A 19,139-nucleotide genomic window follows, 5' to 3' on the forward strand; every position below is an offset into this window, starting at 1 on the left:
ATGATCCGGGATGGGGGATCTAGGGCTGCTTCCAAGAAGCCTCATTGGGAGCAGAGGAGGAGGAGGAAGAAGAGGGGTTACGACCAGAACCTCTCCGACCCCTTTGCTTCCCTCTATAGGACCTATAGAGGGGATTCTGTTGTTGCTGCTGCTGCTGCTGTTGGGGCTGTCAGAAGGAGCGAAGGGATGTTCTTCCGAAACCCCTAAACTTCCGAAAGGCTGAACCCCTAGCAGGTGCCTGTAGACCCAAGGATTTTGCCGTCAATCTGCTGTCCTTAAATCGTTGAAGGGCAGAGTCTGCTTTCTCCCCAAACAGTTTCTGTCCGTCGAATGGCAGATCAACCAATGTGGCCTGAACATCCGCCGAGAATCCAGAGGAACGGAGTCAAGCCTGCCTTCTTGCGGCTATAGAAGACCCGATAATTCTCGCCACCGAGTCCGCCGTATCCAGCCCTGACTGGATCACCTGTCCGCAAAAACCTCCAAGAAGGACGACGTATCCCCCTCAGGCAATTTAGGGGCCAAAGATTTAATAGAGTCCATCAAAGCATGAACATAAAGCCCCAGCAGGCACGTGGCATTAGATGATTTCAGCGCCATACTTCTTGAAGAGAAGGACTTTTTAGCAGCTTGATCAACTTTCTTGGACTCCCTGTCTGCTGGAGACTGAGGGAAAGCACCCGAAGCATGTTTTGAACAAGAAGCCTGCACAACCAGGCTCTCTGGAGATGGATGTGTCGACAAAAAATCAGGATCCCCAGATGCAACCCTGTACCTTCTTGCCACCTGTCTAGAAACCGCTGGAGATGAAAGAGGTTTCTTCCACACCTCCAAGACCGGCTCCAAGATGGCCTCATTGAAGGGCAACAAAGGCTCCGAAGTTGATGTCGGAGAATGCAACACCTCCGTAAGCAAGTTTGATTTGTACTCCACAGAGGGCAACTGCAAATCTAAGAGATCTGCGGCCTTCTTAATCACCACATGATAGGGCGCCAATTCCTGAGGTGGAGAAGATCTAGCAGAAGTATGTTCCCACTCTGGGGTCATATCCAAACCACTTGCTTCTTCTATACCCTCAAATTCATCCGAAGAAGTGTTGACTTCACCTTCTTCCACCTCTGCTCTATATCTTCCTTCCTCCAAAACCCTCTGGGTCTCCCTTCTCGATCGAATCCGGGGAGCCGGCGTCGTCGACGTCGTACACGGCGTCGGTGGAGCCAGAGGTACCGGAGTCGGCGGCGCCATAGGTGGAGTCGGCGGCGCCGGACGCGGCGCCGATGGAGTCGGTCGCGGCGTCAAGGAAGGTTCCGAAGTCTGACGGTCCATCCGAAGTCGTGTCGGATCCCCAGACGGCGCCGGAAACTTCCACGAAGGTGCCATCGGCATAAAGGGCAAAAAGGGGGCCTGAGCATAATGCTGCGGCACCCCTAGCGTAAACGCCATCGGACCCACGGGACCAGTTGGTGCTCCGGATGGGAAGGCCGCCCTATTAAAAATACCATACATGGCATTCAGAAAATGTGTTGAATCAGTACCTGGAGCCGGGAATTGTGGATAAGGAACAGACCCTGTATCACTTTGTGGAGTCTCCGGCGTCGGCTCCGCAGTGTCTTCCACCGGAGCCGCAGATTCATCAGGCACCGGAGCAGGCTCTTCCTGTTCATGTTCATCCATAGAGACCTCCGATTCTACTCGAACCGGAGTCGACGCCTTAGACGGAGCCGGTGACTGCGCCGGGGACTGAGCTGGAACCCGCTTCGGTGAAGGAGAACCTCTCGGAGACTTCGAAGGAGAAGGAGAAGGTGACAAGTCCTTGCTTCGACGCCGACGGGGTGAAGTCGATCTCGACTTCCTGGTCTTCGAGGACTGACGTCGGGAAGAATGCTTTCTCTTTTTGTGATGCTTCTTCGACGTCGACGACCTCGAAGTCGACGACTCCCGCCTCGACTTCTCCTTTTTCCTCCCTCTCTTCTCCTCACCGATCTTCTTCATAAAGAGCTTAGTCTTCCTCTCCTTCAGCGCTTTAGGATTCATCCTCCTACAGCACGCACAATCTTCCACATCGTGGTTCGAAGAAAGGCACCACAAGCAGTCTTGATGCGGATCAGTCATGGACATCAGACCTCCACATTCCCTACAGGGCTTAAAGCCCGACTTCCTCGTCGAAGACATACCGAATTGTAAACAGTAACACAGCTAAACTACAAAGTAGCTAGAGAGCACTGGAAAAAAACCGTTGCGCGTCGACGGCGCGGAAAAAAGGGAACTGACGTCATCATGCCGGCGTGGGCTTCTTATGGCTCCGGTGACGTCGTACGGAGTCGCGAGCGGAGCCGATGCATTGTGACGTCGCCCACGTCGACGTGGAGTGCTGGGAAAGAAAAGTTCAGTGGAACGCTGGGGCAGGGGATATTCACAAGGTGAGGAATCCACTGACAGATGTATCCATCAGAACTGATCTGGGTTGAATCCATCATTGTTCTTTAGCTCACTTCACCACCCCAATTCAGACACAGCTATGCGCACATCAGTCTTGACCCTGTGCCTCACGGGAACAGTCCAGCCCAAACTGCCAAGCCGTGTCTTCCCTGGTCTTCCCTGGACCTGAAACAAGCATACTGGGACCGATTTAGGGCTTACAGCCCTCATCAGCCAAGCTAGCAAGAATCCAGTGACAAAGTGAGCGAGGGAACCATGTCTGGGCATACCCTGCCAACTTAGGGTGAATAAAGCAAACACAAGGAGATGATGGACGGATTGCTGAAACTTTTCAGACACTAACCCCCAGTCACAGATCTGGGTTGAATCCATCATCATTCTTTAGCTCACTTCACCACCCCAGCAAACAGGGACAGCACATCCTATTAAATCAAGCTAATTGTGACAGTGTATACTAGGACTGATTTTTTCACCACTACATCAGAAAGCCTCCACTCATTGCCATATGTGAAAGCCTTATGCGAATGTGAAAGTTATAAACTATTTCCTCAGAAAGGTTTTCAACAGGGCTCCTTAGTGGATTCAAAGCCATGATCAATTCACATTAGCAGAACACACCAAAGGCATAGGAAAGGTATTAAGGTGTTGAGAAGTCAGTCACGTCAGAGCTTAATTTATAAAAAAAAAAAAGGAAGTGCCAGAGCCCTTCTCAAGAGGCCAGTGCAGTTTGCACTACCCGCTGCCCCTGACAGCGCCGCTAATTATAGTCCTACCACAAGCACCATACATCAAATTCAGACTCTTCCAGGTCACGCAAAGCTATGGAAATGGCATGTGCAGCATGTATTATTCATATTTAATGTATATTGAATTATGAAACAATTGTTGTTATGCTCATGTCAAAAATAAACAGCACCACCATGTAGTGGACTGTTATAAGTGCAGCTGTTGAGAATTAAACCACTGGCTCAAATTAACCACCGCATGTAAAACAAATTTGTGACTGCCTTTGCCTCTGGTGTTTTGGAGGCACCGGGCTGTCATGAAGTCCTCTAATTTCCTCAGATATTTGTCTGGTGTAAGAGCTTTCTACCGGTTTACAATACATCTTGTTTAGGAGGCCATCTTTGATTCCCCCCAAACTTCGGCTCTGTATTGAGTCATCCCACCCTTTGCCACCTGTGCTTTAACAGATTGATCATCCCCCTTTACCACTGTTTTTGCATAGAGAATCAGCTAGACATTGGGAGAAGGGCACTGTGCATTAAGGGAATCCCAGAATAATTTGTAGGGTTGCTGCTTGTCACATACAGTAGGAGGGTCCTGGAACAGCACAGTGAATACTTTTAAGACACTTCAACCTTCCTCTGTGATTAAAACTTACCTGTGCAAACCAAGGTGGCATTTCCACGGAAGCCTGCAGGGCAGTCACAGGAGTACCCACCCGGGGTGTTTGTACAAATCGCAGTTGAAGCACAAGGATTATTTTCCTCACATTCATCAATATCTGATGAGACAAACACAATCAACCGCATTATTTGCAACACATCACATTGGATTTCCATGATGAATATTGATCTGGATTTAAATCAACTACTTTAGTGAAAATGCTAAATATAGACAGACCGAAATACCACACAAAAGACAGTTTGCAAACATTCTGAGTTCAGTTGAAAAATTACTAAGTGTAATGTGGTTGCACTATGCCAGTGATTTGGAAAACTTATATCACAACACCAAAACACTATGCTGCCCTGACATCAGTGGTACGGCTGATGGCGATTTACATGAAAAATGTGCCACAGAACTTAACATCGAAAGTGTTTCATCCCCAAATGTTGTCCCATGTTCAAATTGAGCCACCAATTTCTTTTAGGTGGCTGTGGATTTGCTTGTTTCACAGAGCAGAACAGACACATACACTGCCTCTGATATTCCAATTATCTACCCAATATGTGTGAAGTGTGCAGTGTGCAGAGGAAAACAGGTACTTTTACATCAGAGTTGTGTTGGACAGGTAGGTGAGTCCAGCCTGTGATGAGACATTTAATATAAGACTGATCTGTCTATGAAGAACTTATAGTCACCAGATGTTCAGATTTGAAGGAAGAAGCAATGATTTACCATCACATTTCCAGCTGTTTACACTGTTCACTCTGTACCCCTCCCAGCAGCTGCAGTTGAAGCCCCCAAAGATGTTGATGCAGTTCTGCTGACAGTTTGATTTATTCTGTGTGCACTCGTCATAATCTAAAAGAAAAACAACATTATATGAAGGTTCAGCCCTCAGTATGAGATACTTACTGTGCAAGCCCATATTAGTCCGTAGCCTGAGAGAATGCAAGAAGTGAGAAACCAATGTATTTAGAGCACAATTATGGCATATGGAATTTGTTCTGTCTACTATTGAATGGAGTGTTGAATTTGATGGAACTGCAAAGCAAAGTCCTCCCTGAACCAGAACGCAAGCCCTAATTATGGCTTATCATGCAGTATAGCTTTATTCCAGTGCCACAGTGTGCATGGGACCCCATCTGGTCATAATCATCCCACTTAGGACAACACACATAAGCATACAAAAAATGGACATAAAACTTGAATTAATCTCAGCCACTGATAAGTATTCCGGGCCACATCACAGTCTATCATTATTTTGCACACCGTGTCACCTCAGTTTGGACCCAGCCATATGCGAATTACCCTTGACCCTGGTCAAATGGGAGCAGTCAAGCTCAAACTGCCAGGTCCTCCCTGAAATGAAACCAAAGCAACCTAGGACCTGTTTTGTCCTAGTTAGGACTCATCAGCCAGGTTAGCTTGGTTCCAGTGTAAAAGTGTGCATGGAACCCATGTCTAGGCCTACACTGTCACCCTAGGTCAAGTTTCACTTTAGGCACCAAAAAAAGAGATTAGCTGGAAAGGCACAATGATTGATTCAGGGTGTACCATTCAAATGAGGAAGCCAGAGATATAGGGGTCCTTGTAATACATAGCTTTATGTACAACTCCCATATGAAAACAAGTTACTTATCTGTGACTGTAGTTCTCCAGTACTGGAAGCTTTCATAGATTCACATGCTTGAATCATTCCCCGTCGTTGAGATGGGAGTCCCCGGTATATCAAAAAAGCAATGCTTAAATCAATACAAAACAGAAAAAGGCCTAGGCCCATTTCAGTTTTGTAACCCATAACTCTCGTTTTGTAAAAGAAACCAAAAATAATCCTTGAACCAATCAGGACCCTTCAGCCTCTGAAACACTCCTGAGAGAACCTTGGACCTTCAGATTTTCCGAGCACTTGTTCCCAAAATAACCCTGCACAAAAATCCAAAGGTGAGCCTCTCGGGGAGGAGGGCGTGTCGCATGTGAATCTATGAAAGTTTCAAATACTAGAGAACTACAGTTACAGGTAAGTAACGTGTTTTCTAACTCCAGTATTGGAACTTTCATAGATTCACATGCTTGAATCAGAGTAGCAAGCAGCACGTAGAACATTTTATTCTGCATCCACATGAACGTATGCAAGAGTGTGCTTTAAACTGTCAATCTGTAGGGAGGAATAGCTTTACCTGAAAAAACCGTAGAACCCCCAATTTTTAAATATTCCATGCTTAACCTCTATAACTGTAAACACCATAGAGAATAAACAGTGCTTTTGGAAACCACTATATTATAAACCTCTACACAATGAGAAATGCATTATAATAAAATGTGCACATTCTTACAGTATAAAAGAAGGAGTGATGAAAGAGAGAGCTCACCGTCACTGGAAAAGGTTCCTCTGCACCGACTGTCCCACTGCCACATCATAGTTAGCGGCTGCCTCCAGGCAGTAATGCCTGGTAAAGGTGTGTGTACTCTTCCAGGTAGAAGCCCTGCATGTATCCTGGATAGGTACTCCAGCAAACAAAGCAGTTGATGTGGATACTGTTCTCGTCGAATGAGCACGCACCCGTGCTCCCAAAGGTTTCCCTGCTGCTTCATGGCAATATTGGATTGCACTTGAGATCCATCAAGCAATCCCCCTTTTGGAAAGAGGATAGCCCTTTTTGGGTGCACTGAAGGACACAAACAGTTGTGAAGATTTGTGAATAGCCTTTGTTCTTTGCAGATAAGATTTCAGACAACACTGGCCATACAGCGAATGAAGAGTCCTTTCCGCTGCAGTAATCGGTTGACAGAAGAACCTTTTAAGTATAAGAGGCTCATTCAAGTGAAAGTCTGATGGTACTTTGGGTATAAACCTTGAATTAGAGAGAAGGACTAGTCGATCCTCTATAAACTGTGGAATAAGTTCCTGTATAGTCAGGGCCTGAATCTCTCCAACTCTACTGGTGCCAGGAGAAAAGCCACCTTCCAAGACAGGAACTTAAGGTCCGCCCTGTGAATGGGTTCAAAGGGATGTTTCCTGAGTTGCGATAAAACTATATTCAGCTGCCAGAGGGGTGACGGAGGCTTAACTGGGGGAAAGGTGTGAAATAATCCTTTCATGAACTGTTTTATGATTCTCTCCGACCCTAACGATGGTCCTGAGGACGTCCTCCTAAAACAGGATTGTAGTGGTTGCACAGAAGGGACGAAGGAGGAGCGTTAGGTATTGTAGTAAGGTGTTTATTTAGTAGTGAGTTTCTCCCTTCTTGTTTCCAGGTTAACAAATGCAATGTTGTAGAACAGAACAGATATGCAGTCTTGCAAGGCACTGGTCCACAGTCTCTCTTGCTCTCCACTTCAGGCTCTAGGGTCTTGGGGCTCTGGGTGTATCCGATGACTCCCGCGGTCCGTGGGTCAGGAAAAGGGAACAAAAATTACGACCAGAGGTTACTATTACGTTCTCGTTGTTTTAACCAAACGTGCTACCTTCACCAGACACCGCTCGGGTAGTGAGGGGAACATGAGGAAAACCGACGTGGTTTGCTCATAAAAAAAATCACACTTGTGCCTTAGTTCCCAGTGACTCACCACCACCCCTACCAAAACGACCCCCGCAAAGGAACGACCCGTTTCCTTAACTTGCGTGCCACCGGGCTTGATGGCGCTGTAGAAGGCTATTCCTCAGGTCTCCTCCTCCTCGTGCTCATCTTCCTTTGTCGTCTTCTCCTCGCTCCTCGCCACTCCACTCCTCGCCTCTCTCCGCACTTTCTCCTTCTCCTCCAGTGTTGCCACACACAGCTCCTTCCTTCCGTCCCCTTTCACCTCCTCCTCCGATGTTGTCAGGAGCTCCTTCCTGATGTTTCCAGCTGCAGCTAGACCGCTAAACTCTTCCGGTTCGGCCGGTGGTTTAACGCCATCTGCTGGGTGTTTCCGGTCTGTACCGTCTCCGTCCTTCTCACAAATCTCCCCCCTCAGGAATGGACATTGTGGCCATTCAGAGGAGGTGTGACGCGACAGATAATCGGCAGACACCTGTTTCGCACCTGGCATGTGGATGGTCTGGAATGAAAAAGGTTGCAAGGCAAAGAACCAACGTAGTATACGTGGGTTCATATCTTTGTTGTTCGCCAGCCATGTGAGAGTGGCATATCGGTGAGTACAAGGAAGGTACGTCCTCACAGGTAGTATTGTAGGGCTTCGATGGCCCATTTGATGGCTAAACACTCCTTTTCAATGGTAGAGTAGTGGGTCTCCCGTGGAAAGAGTTTTCTGCTGATAAAAAGGAGTGGTTTTAGATCATTATTTATGTCCGGCTGAGACAATATGGCTCCTAGACCTAGTCCAGAGGCATCAGTTTGTAAGATAAACGTTTTGCTGAAGTCGGGGCAATGTAGTACCGGAGCCCTACATATTGCATTTTTTTAGGGCAAGAAAGCTGTTCTCGTGTTCTGCGTTCCATGGGGTTCTGTGAGAGGGATGTTTTTTTGTTAAGAGATCTGTAAGGGGGCTGGCCAGAGAGGAGAAACCAGGAATAAATCGATGATAGTAACCAATAAAGCCCAAAAAGGAAAGTACTTCCTGTTTGGTTTTAGGGGCAGGGATCGCCTTAATCGCCTCTACTTTGTCCATCTGGGACTTTATAAGCCCCTCTTGAATTGTATATCTCAGATATTGAATGGTGTCTGTGCATAGTAAGGATTTCTTTGGGTTTACAGTGAGTCCTGCTGTTTGAATTGCAGTGAATACGGAGTGTAAGTGGCGTAAATGGTCTTCCCACGAGGAGCTAAATATGGCCATGTCATCTAGGTACGCAGCAGCATACCCATTGTGTGGCTGTACAATCCTGTCCATCAAACGCTGAAATGTGGCAGGGGCCCCGTGTAAGCCAAAGGGAAGCACCCTGAATTGGTAGAGACCAGAGGGTGTCGAAAAGGCAGTTTTTTCTTTGGCTTGAGGGGACAAGGGGATCTGCCAATAACCCTTGGTTAAATCAAGGGTCGACATATATCGAGCTTTTCCCAGTCGTTCAATCAACTTGTCTATGTGTGGCATGGGATAGGTGTCGAATTTGGCTATGGCGTTTACTTGTCTGAAATCTATACAAAAACGGAGACTGCCATCGGGTTTTGGAACGATCACCACCGGGGAGCACCAGTTGCGCTGTGAGGGTTCAATAATGTGGGCTTGTAGCATGGTTATCACCTCTTTCTCTACTGCCTCTCTTCGGGCTGCGGGGATTCGGTAAGGTTTTTGTTTTACCACTGTATTTTCTAATGATTTTATAACATGTTGTACTAGTGAGGTTAGACCAGGGACAGTAGAGAACAGACCCGGAAAGGAGCTCAACAAAGCTCCCAACTGTGTATGCTGAGTAGGTGATAGGATGTGTCCGGTGGGCACTGTCTCTGACTTCTGTGTGGTCAGTGGGGGTATATCAGTGGGTTTTTCGGTGCTTACCAGATGCACTGGTATACCCGTGGTGTTGGGTTTGGGGGGTTCTTCCCACTTCTTTAAACGGTTCACATGATATATTTGTGTACCTCCGGCCCTCAAGAGTAAAGCAATGCGGTACGTAACTGAGGTGATTCATTTGTCAATGACGAAGGGACCCTGCCATTGTGGTAACAATTTATTCTCGCGGGACGGCAGTAAAAGTAATACCTTATCCCCTAGTTGGAATTCCCTCAGACTGCTGTTTCTGTCGTAATATGCCTTTTGTTTGCTTTGAGCGCCTTCCATGTTTTCATGCACTAAGCCCCATAGGTGAGTTATCGTAGCCTTAAGATCTGCTGCATATTTCAATAGGGGTTTCCCTTCCTCGTCCTCCCCCTCCCATTGTTCTGCTGCCATGTCCAGTAGAGACCAGGTTTTCCTCCCGAAAAGGAGTTCGAAGGGAGAGAACCCTGTGGAACTCTGTTTGTGCGATCTTATGGCAAAAAGAACGAGGGGTAATTTGTGGTCCCAATCTTTTCCTGATTCCGAGATGTCTTTGCGTAGCATGGTCTTAATAGTTTTGTTATAATGCTCCACTAGGCCATCAGTTTGGGGGTGTATTACTGACGTGCGAATCCTATCAATCCCTAGCACCGTGCATATCTGTGCCATAAGGCGGGACATCAACGGGGTCCCATGATCTGTTAAGTTCTCGGAGGGGAACCCCACCCTTGAGAATAGTGAGATCATGGCCTGGGCTATGGTGGGAGTGGTCATATTTGTTAGGGGAAACACCTCAGGATACCTGCTCGCATAATCCACTATAACAAGGATGTATCTATGTCCTCTAGCTGAGGGGGGCAAGGGTCCTACCAAGTCCATCCCTACCCTTTTGAATGGTACATCGATTATGGGTAAGGGATAAAGAGGTGCTCTCTTCGCCCCACTCGGATTCATATACTGACACCTCCTGCATGCAGCACAATGTCTGGCTACGTCTCTATATACCCCTGGCCAGTAGAATTTTTCCAAGAGGTATTTCAAGGTGTTTTCCTTGCTGTAGTGACCCCCCCTACCTGACTGTGTGCCAGGTGTAACACATATGTATGAAAGAAGGAGGGAACGAGCAGTTGCGTGGTATTGTGTGTAGCCCCCTTCACCATTCTGTATAACAATCCCCTTTTTACCTGAAAATAGGGTCCTGCCTGAGCCGGTTCTTGATCTTGAACGTGTTCCCAAGCATGGGAAAGAGTGCTATCCTCCCTCTGGGCCATACAAAAACTAACTGGGGCTGTTTTGTTCATTTCTGCGAGAGAGAGAGGAAAGGCAGGACAGGGGTGTTGTTTCCGTGTGAAGTTCCATTTCTCCCTTCGTCTGTCTTGCCTGCTTTTCTTGTCCTTTACTTGTGTTGTTTCTATTTCACTACCGTTAAAGGGTGCTTCTTTTACCCAGTTACTAGGGGTCTCCTTGGTGTCTTCCGGATATTGTCTAAACCTCGCACGGTCTGTCCCTATGATGATGGCTTCGGGAAGGGATGACATGACACCTACTTTTCGTAGATGGGGATCGTTATTCACGTCTAACAAGACCTCTGCTACTGGGTATGATTTGGTGTCCCCATGTATGCATGTGACGCTCACTTGTTCGCTTTCTCGCATTTGTGGTCGGTGTATTAAGGACTCATTTACGACTGTCACATGACACCCGGTGTCCTGGAGTCCCTGCTGCTTTTTACCGTTTAGGAGGACCTCCTTCGTATACTGTTGGTGTTCCCTCCCTGTCACGTATATCCGCCCTCTAGAGTAGCCTATTTCCATGGGTTCAGCGGTAGGAGCTCGATGAGGACATTGCCTGGCAATATGTCCCCATTCCGCACAGTAATAGCATTGCGGGCCTTGATTGTTGGGTGTCGGGGAAGAGAGCGGGATTTTTGTGGCATACGGGGAAGCACCGGAGTACCGGGTTCTGGTCGTCCTGTATTACTTGAGGGGTTATAGGGTTGTCTGGGTACATTGGCCCTGAAGCACAAGTTACTACTTGTGTAACAATATATCTTTGAGAGACACTAGTTAGTGATAGATTCCTTACCTTAGAATAGATACCCCAGCAATGCCAACCCCGGCGGTGGGTCTGCGAATAGATTACACCAGAAAGTCATGGAGAACAGAACGGCCAAAGAAGCCGGCTCTACGGACCTGACTGTCAAGGCAGTAATGCTTGGTAAATGTGTGCAGCGAGGCCCACGTAGCTGCCTGACAAATATCCTGCAAGGGGACGCCGCGTCCCAAGGCAGTAGTGGCCGCTGTTGCCCTGGTAGAATGTGCACGCAGCCCCACAGGAGGCTCCTTCTTAGCCAAAGAGTAACAGGCCTTGATGCAGAGAACGACCCACCGAGAGATGGTCCGTTTGTGCACAGCTCGACCTTTTTTAGCGCCCACGTAGCCAACAAATTGCTGGTCATCCACCCGGAACTGTTGTGTGCGCTTCATGTAGAACGAGAGCGCACGTTTTGGGTCCAGACGGTGGAGCCTCTCTTCCTCTTTTGAAGGATGTGGAGGCAGAAAGAAGGTGGGTAAAGTGATGGTCTGCCCGATGTGGAAGGGCGTGACAACCTTTGGCAAAAAAGAAGGACGGGTCCTTAAAACAACCTTGTCCAGATGAACAGAAAGGAAAGGCGGTTTGGAAGAAAGAGCCTGGAGCTCACTCACTCTTCTGGAAGAGGTGATAGCTACCAGGAAAGCCGTCTTAAGAGTGAGAAGACGCAAAGGACAGGTATGAAGGGGCTCGAAGGGAGCGCACATCAGATAGATCAAGACAAGAGTCAAGTCCCATTGAGGCATTATGAACGGCACAGGAGGAAACATGTGCGTAATGAGTTTCAGGAAACGGTTAACAACCGGGGACTTAAAGAGAGAAGGCTGATCTGGAAGCCTCAGAAAGGCGGAGATGGCCGAAAGATAACCTAGCCCTGCTTGGACAGAGACAGGAGGAACTGAAGGACCTCAGAAAGAGGGGCAGAAAGGGGATCCACAGACTTTGCTGAGCACCATGTCACAAACTTGTTCCACCGGCAGGCGTATTCCATCTTAGTGGAGGGACGCCTGGCTGCCAGAATGACATCACAGACTTCGGGAGGAAGATCGAAAGCTGTCAACTGTCGCCGCTCAATCTCCAAGCATTGAGGTGGAGGCTGGACAGGTTCGGGTGGAGGACCGTCCCCTGCTGCTGCGACAGAAGATCCTCCCGAAGAGGCAGCCGGATCGGGGGATCGATCGCCATGCTGAGTAGCTCGGGATACCAGTATCTTCGTGCCCAATCCAGAGCCACAAGGATGACTTGGGCCCGGTCGCGCCAAATCTTCTTCAGCACTCTGGGCAGAAGTGGTATAGGCGGAAGGCCGTACAATAGGCCGCAACTCCACTTGCGACGAAAAGTGTCGTCAAGCGAGTGCCGTATTGGAAATTCCAACGCACAGAACTGAAGACATTGCGTGTTCTCTTCGGTGGCGAATAGATCTAACCAAGGCTCTCCCCACTGCTGAAAGAGACCTTGTACCACGTCCGAGCTCAGATGCCATTCGTGATCCATCAAGCACCGGCGGCTGAGTTCATCCGCCCTGGCGTTCAGAGAACCTGCCAGGTATTGAACCATCAAGGTGATGCCTTGATGTTCCAGCCATGTCCAGAGGAGCAGAGCCTAATGACATAAGGTCCAGGACCCCACCCCGCCCTGTTTGTTGCAATACCACATGGTGGTGGTGTTGTCTGTGAACACCTGCACCACACTTCCCCGGACAGAGGGAAGGAATGCCTTCAGTGCGGATCGCCCGATGCTCCAACAGATTGATATGGAGCCGGGACTCCGCCGGAGACCAGAGACCTCTGCTCTCAGCCTCTCCCAAGTGGCCTCCCCATCCCAGGAGGTACGCATCCGTCACCACTGTGTGCTCCGGTTGGGGAAGGGAGAGGGATCTGTCATTGACCCAATCGCGAATCGTGAGCCACCACTGCAATTGCCGTGCAGTGCCCTTCGAGATCTGGACATGATCGGACAGGTTGCCCTGATGTTGCGCCCACTGGAACTTCAGGTCCCACTGCAGAGCCCACAAATGCCATCTGGCATGTGTCACCAGCAGGATGCAGGAGGCCATCAGGCCCAGAAGCCAGAGGGTCTTCCTGACTGAAACCCGGGATAGAGGCTGAAAGATCAGAATCATAGCCTGAATATCCCGGACTCGCTGCTCGGGAGGATAAACCTGAAACAGCGTTGAATCCAGAACCGCTCCAATGAAGGGGAGCTTCTGAGAGGGACTCAGGAGCGACGTTAGCATGTTGATGGAGAACCCCAGCAAATGAAGGTTGGCCGTAGTCTAAAGGTGGTTGACGACTGCCTGGGGCGAACCCGCCTTCGACAACCAGTCGTCGAGGTAAGGGAAGACTGACACCCCCGACCTGCGCAAGCGAGCTGCGACCACCGCCATCACCTTTGTGAACACCCAAGGGGCGCTGGTTAGGCCGAAGGGGAGCAAGGCAAACTGAAAATGCTCCTGGCCTACCGTGAACCGCAGGTAACGCCGGTGGGCCGGCAGGATGGGGATGTGAAAATATGCTTCCTGCAAGTCCAACGCTACCATCCAGTCTCCAGGGTCGAGGGCAGCCAGGACCTGAGCCAGAGTCAGCATTTTGAACTTCTCCTTCAGGCCCCCTTTGTCCTTCTTGGGGACCAGAAAGTAGTGGGAATAACAACCACTCCCTACTTCCGGCCCAGGAACGCACTTGATGGCTCTCTTGGCCAAGAGGACTGTGACTTCCTGCTGGAGAAGTACCAAGTGATCCCCTGACATGCGGTGGCACTGAGGTGGCATGGCTGGAGGGGAGGACTGAAAGGGAAGTGAGTAACACCTGCGGATGATCTGCAACACCCACTTGTCCGATGTGATATCGCACCAGTGGGGGAGGTGGTGGTGGATCTTGCCACCCACCGGCATGGGGTGCTCCACAAAGCTCGGATTAGGAAGGTTTGGAGGCAGAAGCAGCGGAGGTGGACTGACCCCCACACTGATTCCCAGATCCACCCCTGCTGAAGCCGCATCCGCGCTGAGGCTGGTTCTGCACAGGCTTGCTGAAGGAACGTGCCTGGGCGCCTCTGCCGTGGCCACGAAAGGAACAAAAACCAGGAGTGGCTGAGCTCTTTGCGGAAAGACCCAAGGACTTGGCCGTGGCCCACGAGACCTTAAAACGCTCCAGTGCACTATCGGCCTTATCGCCAAACAGGCGAGTGCCATCAAAGGGCATGTCCATGAGCGAGGTTTGGACATCTGGCGAGAACCTGGTAGATCTCAAGCAGGCGTTGCGACAAAGCGCCACAGTCGTATAAATCGCCCTACCCAGTGAGCCCACGGTGTCCAAACCACACCGAATGGCGAACTTAGCCGCATCCTTACCCTCAGCAACCTCTTGGGACAGCACAGCGCGGGTCTCCTCAGGACACTGAGGCAACACCTGTGCAACCGTATCCCACACCGCGTGGGAATAGCGGCCCAATAAGCAGGTGGTGTTCACTGACCGCAGCACCAAGCTGGCCGAAGAGAACAACCGCTTACCGAACTGTTCCAGCTTCTTAGAGTCCTTATCCAGCGGAGCCGTGGGAAATGCACTCTGCGACATCGAGGCTTGGATAACCAGGCTCTCAGGCGTAGGATGAGTGGTCAGAAAAGCGGGGTCACCAGGCGCTGGGCAGTGACGCCTGGCGACATTCTTATCCACAGGGGCCCCTGTGGCTGGCCGCGACCAAGTGTCCAACAAGACGTCAGTGAGGGCGTCGTTAAATGGGAGGAGGGGCTCTGACGAAGTGGACGCCGTCTTGAGCACCTCAGTGAGGAGATTAGTTTTAAGGGCCACTGTAGGGAGATTAAGGTTTAGAACCTCAGCTGCCCGACGGAACACCATTGTGTAGGAGGCGCCCTCCTCCATTGTAGATGGGGGAGAGGCAAACCCCAGGTCAGAGGAGACGTCGAGGTCGCTGGCATCCTCCAAGTCGTCCACCCAGTCCTGCTCGGATTCACACTGATGGGCAAGAGGGTACTCGGACCCCTCCCAGTCATCCTCCACCTCTGTCACATGGGGAACTGACCGTGGTGGCAGAGCTGGGGCCGGAGAAAGAACAAACGGCGTCGGAAACGGTGCCGTGAACTGCTCCGGCCGGGCCCCAGCTGGTGCCGCGTCCCAGTGCGGATCCCAGGCCGTAGCAAAATGGTCCTGAAACCTGGGCAAGGGCGGGACGAAGGGCACCCATTGCGGCGCCAGGGCAGAGCCGAGGGTGGCGCTTGGGCCGGAGCCAGCAGCGCTGGACCTAGTGGTACCAGCGCCGGAGCCAACGGTGCAGGATCCTGTGGCGCCACAGCTGGATACACCGGCAGCATAACAGGATCCGGATATGAGACCGCGGGGCCCAAAAGGCGCACCGGCGGGAGCCCGAGGCCTAAAGAGGCGGGCCATGGCAGCAAGAAATTCTTGCACCTGTTCGGGAGTCGCCGACGGACCCGGGTAAGGTGGGTAGGCCGCGGGACTCCCAGGCTCCAAAGGAGCAGGGGCCCCCTCGTTCGCATCTGAGGACCAATGGGGGGACGTCGGAGAGCGAACTCGCTTCTTCGACTTCGTTTTGGGTCATCTCTTACCCGAATCCGAGGGCGAAGACTTGGAGCCCGAGGAGCGACGACTGCAGCCCCATGAGCGTTCCCGGAACGGTCCCTGGACCTGGAACAGCGCTGGGATGAGTGCCAGACCTCCAGCAGCTTCCGGCGCCTCTCCCTCAAGGCCTTCAGGCCATGGCCCGACAGTCCCGGCAGGACCGGGAGTCGTGGTCGGTCTTCAGGCAGTAGAGACAAATATCGTGGGGGTCTGCCACTGACATATTGCGATGGCAGACCCCACAAGACTTAAATCCAGGTATCCCTACGTGCACCAAGGAGAAAAGGAGACAAAAAGTCTCAAAAAGGGTAGTCAAAAAGTGACTAAGGTACGTGCTCTAACTGGATCTGCGCTTGCTGGCGCGGAAAAAGAAGGAAATGACGTCAGCACGCATGGTTGGCGCCTAAGTAGTCTCAGTGACGTTATCTCGCCGCTTACGATGCCAGCGACAGACGCGGAGCCGCACGACGCCACCTACTGACGAGCAGGGGTAAGGCTAGCAAAACTTTCCGGATCCAGCCTGACGCCTGGGGATATTGTAAGGTAAGGAATCTATCACTAACGTGTCTCTTTCAGATATCCGGGGACGTATGGAAGGCACATGCTAGGTTAACCGCAGTGACAGAGGTGAGTTTAGGATGTTGCTTAACCCATGACCTGGTGTCGGGAGGTAAAGCCTCCAAGAACTGTTCCATATATACCTTCTCAGTAAGTTCCTCCATACTGGATATATAGGGTGTCAACCATCGATTACCCATGTCCCGTATCCTATAATAGAGGGCGCGGGGATTGTCTCCTTGTGTCCATTTTTCTTTTCTAAACTTTGCCCTGTAGTACTACTGGTCGCAACCCAGGCGCTCCGGGATGGTCTTCTTTATATCCTCGTAAGGGGTAGTTCCAGCTGGGTTGGCTGCTTGATAGGCTGCCTGGAGTTCGCCTGACAACAAACGACCTATGTACTGGCTCCACCTCTCTTGGGGCCCGGCTGCTGTGGCTGCCACTCTTTCAAAGTTAATAAAAAAAGAATCCAGATCCTCCCCTTCTAGGTACTTTTGGAGAACAGATTCCGGAACGTTAGGTCTCACCATTGTACTTACCACAGCGTCTGTGAGCCGTAAGATTGCTGTGTCTTGGACCTGTTGGTTGTGGGTAATCAGGTTGGCCTGATCCTTTAGGGCTTCCTGGAGAGCCTCCCAGACATTCTGGGTGGTTTGGGAGTGCTGCTTTATCACCAATTGCAGGTGCTGCTGCCCTTCAGCCAGCTGGGCACTGACGCCCTCCAAGTTATGGGCTGTGTCATGAGTTGTTACATCAATGAGGACATTGTTCCAAGTTGGAGGTGAAACAATATTAATGAACACCTACTCAACGGGGAAAAAAATATAAGAATCAAAGAGAGGAGGGGGAGAGGGAGAGAGAGAGAGAGAGAGAGAGAGAGAGAGAGAGAGAGAGAAAAAGTGTGGAGGGGAGGAAGAGGTGGAGGAGAGGAAGAGGTGAAGGTGAAGAGAGGCAGAGAGATCTATCCCCAGTATTAAGGATCCAATCCCGAAGGGGAGGACTCAGTGTAGCCTCTTATTTGCCCTCACACACCCCGAAGGATGTCTTGCTTCATCATCGGGCTTTTTGTTGCTCCTCGTCGGGCCGGCGCTGCAATGCCCGACGGTCCCCCGAAGGGTCTCTTTTGCGGAGATCTTTTAAAGAGAAAAGCCGATAAGTGAGTGCGAGTGTGTGGGATAAAAAAGGGGGATGGGAAGGAAAGGATCCTAGAAATAAATGGTTGCGTGCGTGCAAGGTATGTGGATAAAATTACCTAGGGGTGTCCAAATACGCTTCTTTAATGTTGTGGGGCCCCTGGTAAGATAAAAAGACCAGAAGGTCAGGGAGTCACTAGTGGGCGCAATGTGCTTATGTGACTCAAAAAAAGGTCGACATGTTTCACGCCTGCTTTGCCTATAAAGGTCAGTGGCGTTTCTTCAGGACCTAGCTATGTGAAAGGATGTGCACGGTATATACGGGGGTTCCAGGAATTAGATAGGGTAACCCGCGTAAGTGAGAGGGTGTGCTTGGTTTAAAACTGCGGGGTGCAATGACCTAATAAGCAGTATAAGTCTAAGAATAATTTCCTCAGAGCATTCCAAGATTTTGTGTTACCCTCGTGTATATAGGCGAGGGTTTCCTAGGCTTGGCTGTTGGCTGCCCTCTGTGGGTTACGTCGGGTGCCGGCTTGTTCCGCACCTACCCTCTTCCAGCGGCTGTCTACACAAAATCTTGGAACCCGTTAAGTAGGTGTTCATTAATATTGTTTCACCTTCAACTTGGAACAATGTCCTCATTGATGTAACAATTAATGTTGGAGCGCGGACATTGGACCATAACTAGCTCCTGGTCCCCCCCCTTCTTTTGTTGACACTGTGTCATGAGTTGGCAATTCGACTAGTCTATCCCACTTCTGACACCACTTTGTAGTGGTTGCACAGAAGGGAGTATCAGATGACTCCCGCGGTCCATGCGTCAGGAAAAGGGAACAAAAATTAGGACCAGGGGTTACTATTATGTTCTCGTTGTTTTAACCAAACGTGCTACCTTCACCAGACAGCGCTCGGGTAGTGAGGGGGGAGGGGAACATGAGGAAAACCGACGTGGTGTGCTCATAAAAAAAACCACACATGTGCCTTTGTTCCCAGTGCCTCCCCACCATCCCCACCAAAACGACCCCCGCAAAGGAACTTGCCTTAAGCCATGACCCGTGTCCAGGGCCGTGGCGAAGGGACCTGGGGCGTCCTCCTTCCCTTGCGGGCCGCGCGGGCTTTATGGCGCTGTACAAAGCTATTCACCTGGTCTCCTCCTCCTCAGCCTCGTCTTCCTTCGTCGTCTTCTCCCCGCTCCTCGCCACTCTGCTCCTCACCTCTCTCTGCACGTTCTCCTTCTCCTCCGGTGTGGCCACACACAGCTCCGTCCTTCCGTCCCCTTTCACCTCCTCCTCCGATGAAGTCAGGAGTTCCTTCGTGATGTTTCCGGCTGCAGCTAGACCGCTAACCTCTTCCGGTTCGGCCGGTGGTTTGACGCCATCTGCTGGGTGTTTCCGGTCTGTTCCGCCTCCGTCCTTCGCACAAGGATATAGCAGCTAGATGGACTATTATTGACATATGTGCTAATACAGATTTTGCTAAAAGTAGAATGTAAGGAAGAATCTCATGAGATGCAGAT

At 50.4% G+C, this 19,139-nt stretch overlaps 1 protein-coding gene across 1 annotated transcript in view; it reads right to left on the reverse strand.

Moving 5' to 3' along the window:
- Positions 1 to 19,139, reverse strand: part of LOC146788619 (uncharacterized) — a 1,185,638-nt gene that overhangs the window by 704,821 nt on the left and 461,678 nt on the right. The window contains exons 31-32 of the mRNA XM_085635786.1: positions 4,564 to 4,689; positions 3,824 to 3,946 (exon numbers count right to left, since the gene is read on the reverse strand). Of these exons, the coding sequence (XP_085491912.1) occupies positions 3,824 to 3,946; positions 4,564 to 4,689 (249 nt within the window). The remainder of the gene's footprint in view (positions 1 to 3,823; positions 3,947 to 4,563; positions 4,690 to 19,139) is intronic.

This window comes from Triturus cristatus, chromosome 11, assembly GCF_964204655.1.
Source record: "Triturus cristatus chromosome 11, aTriCri1.1, whole genome shotgun sequence".
Taxonomy (NCBI): Eukaryota; Metazoa; Chordata; class Amphibia; order Caudata; family Salamandridae; genus Triturus; species Triturus cristatus.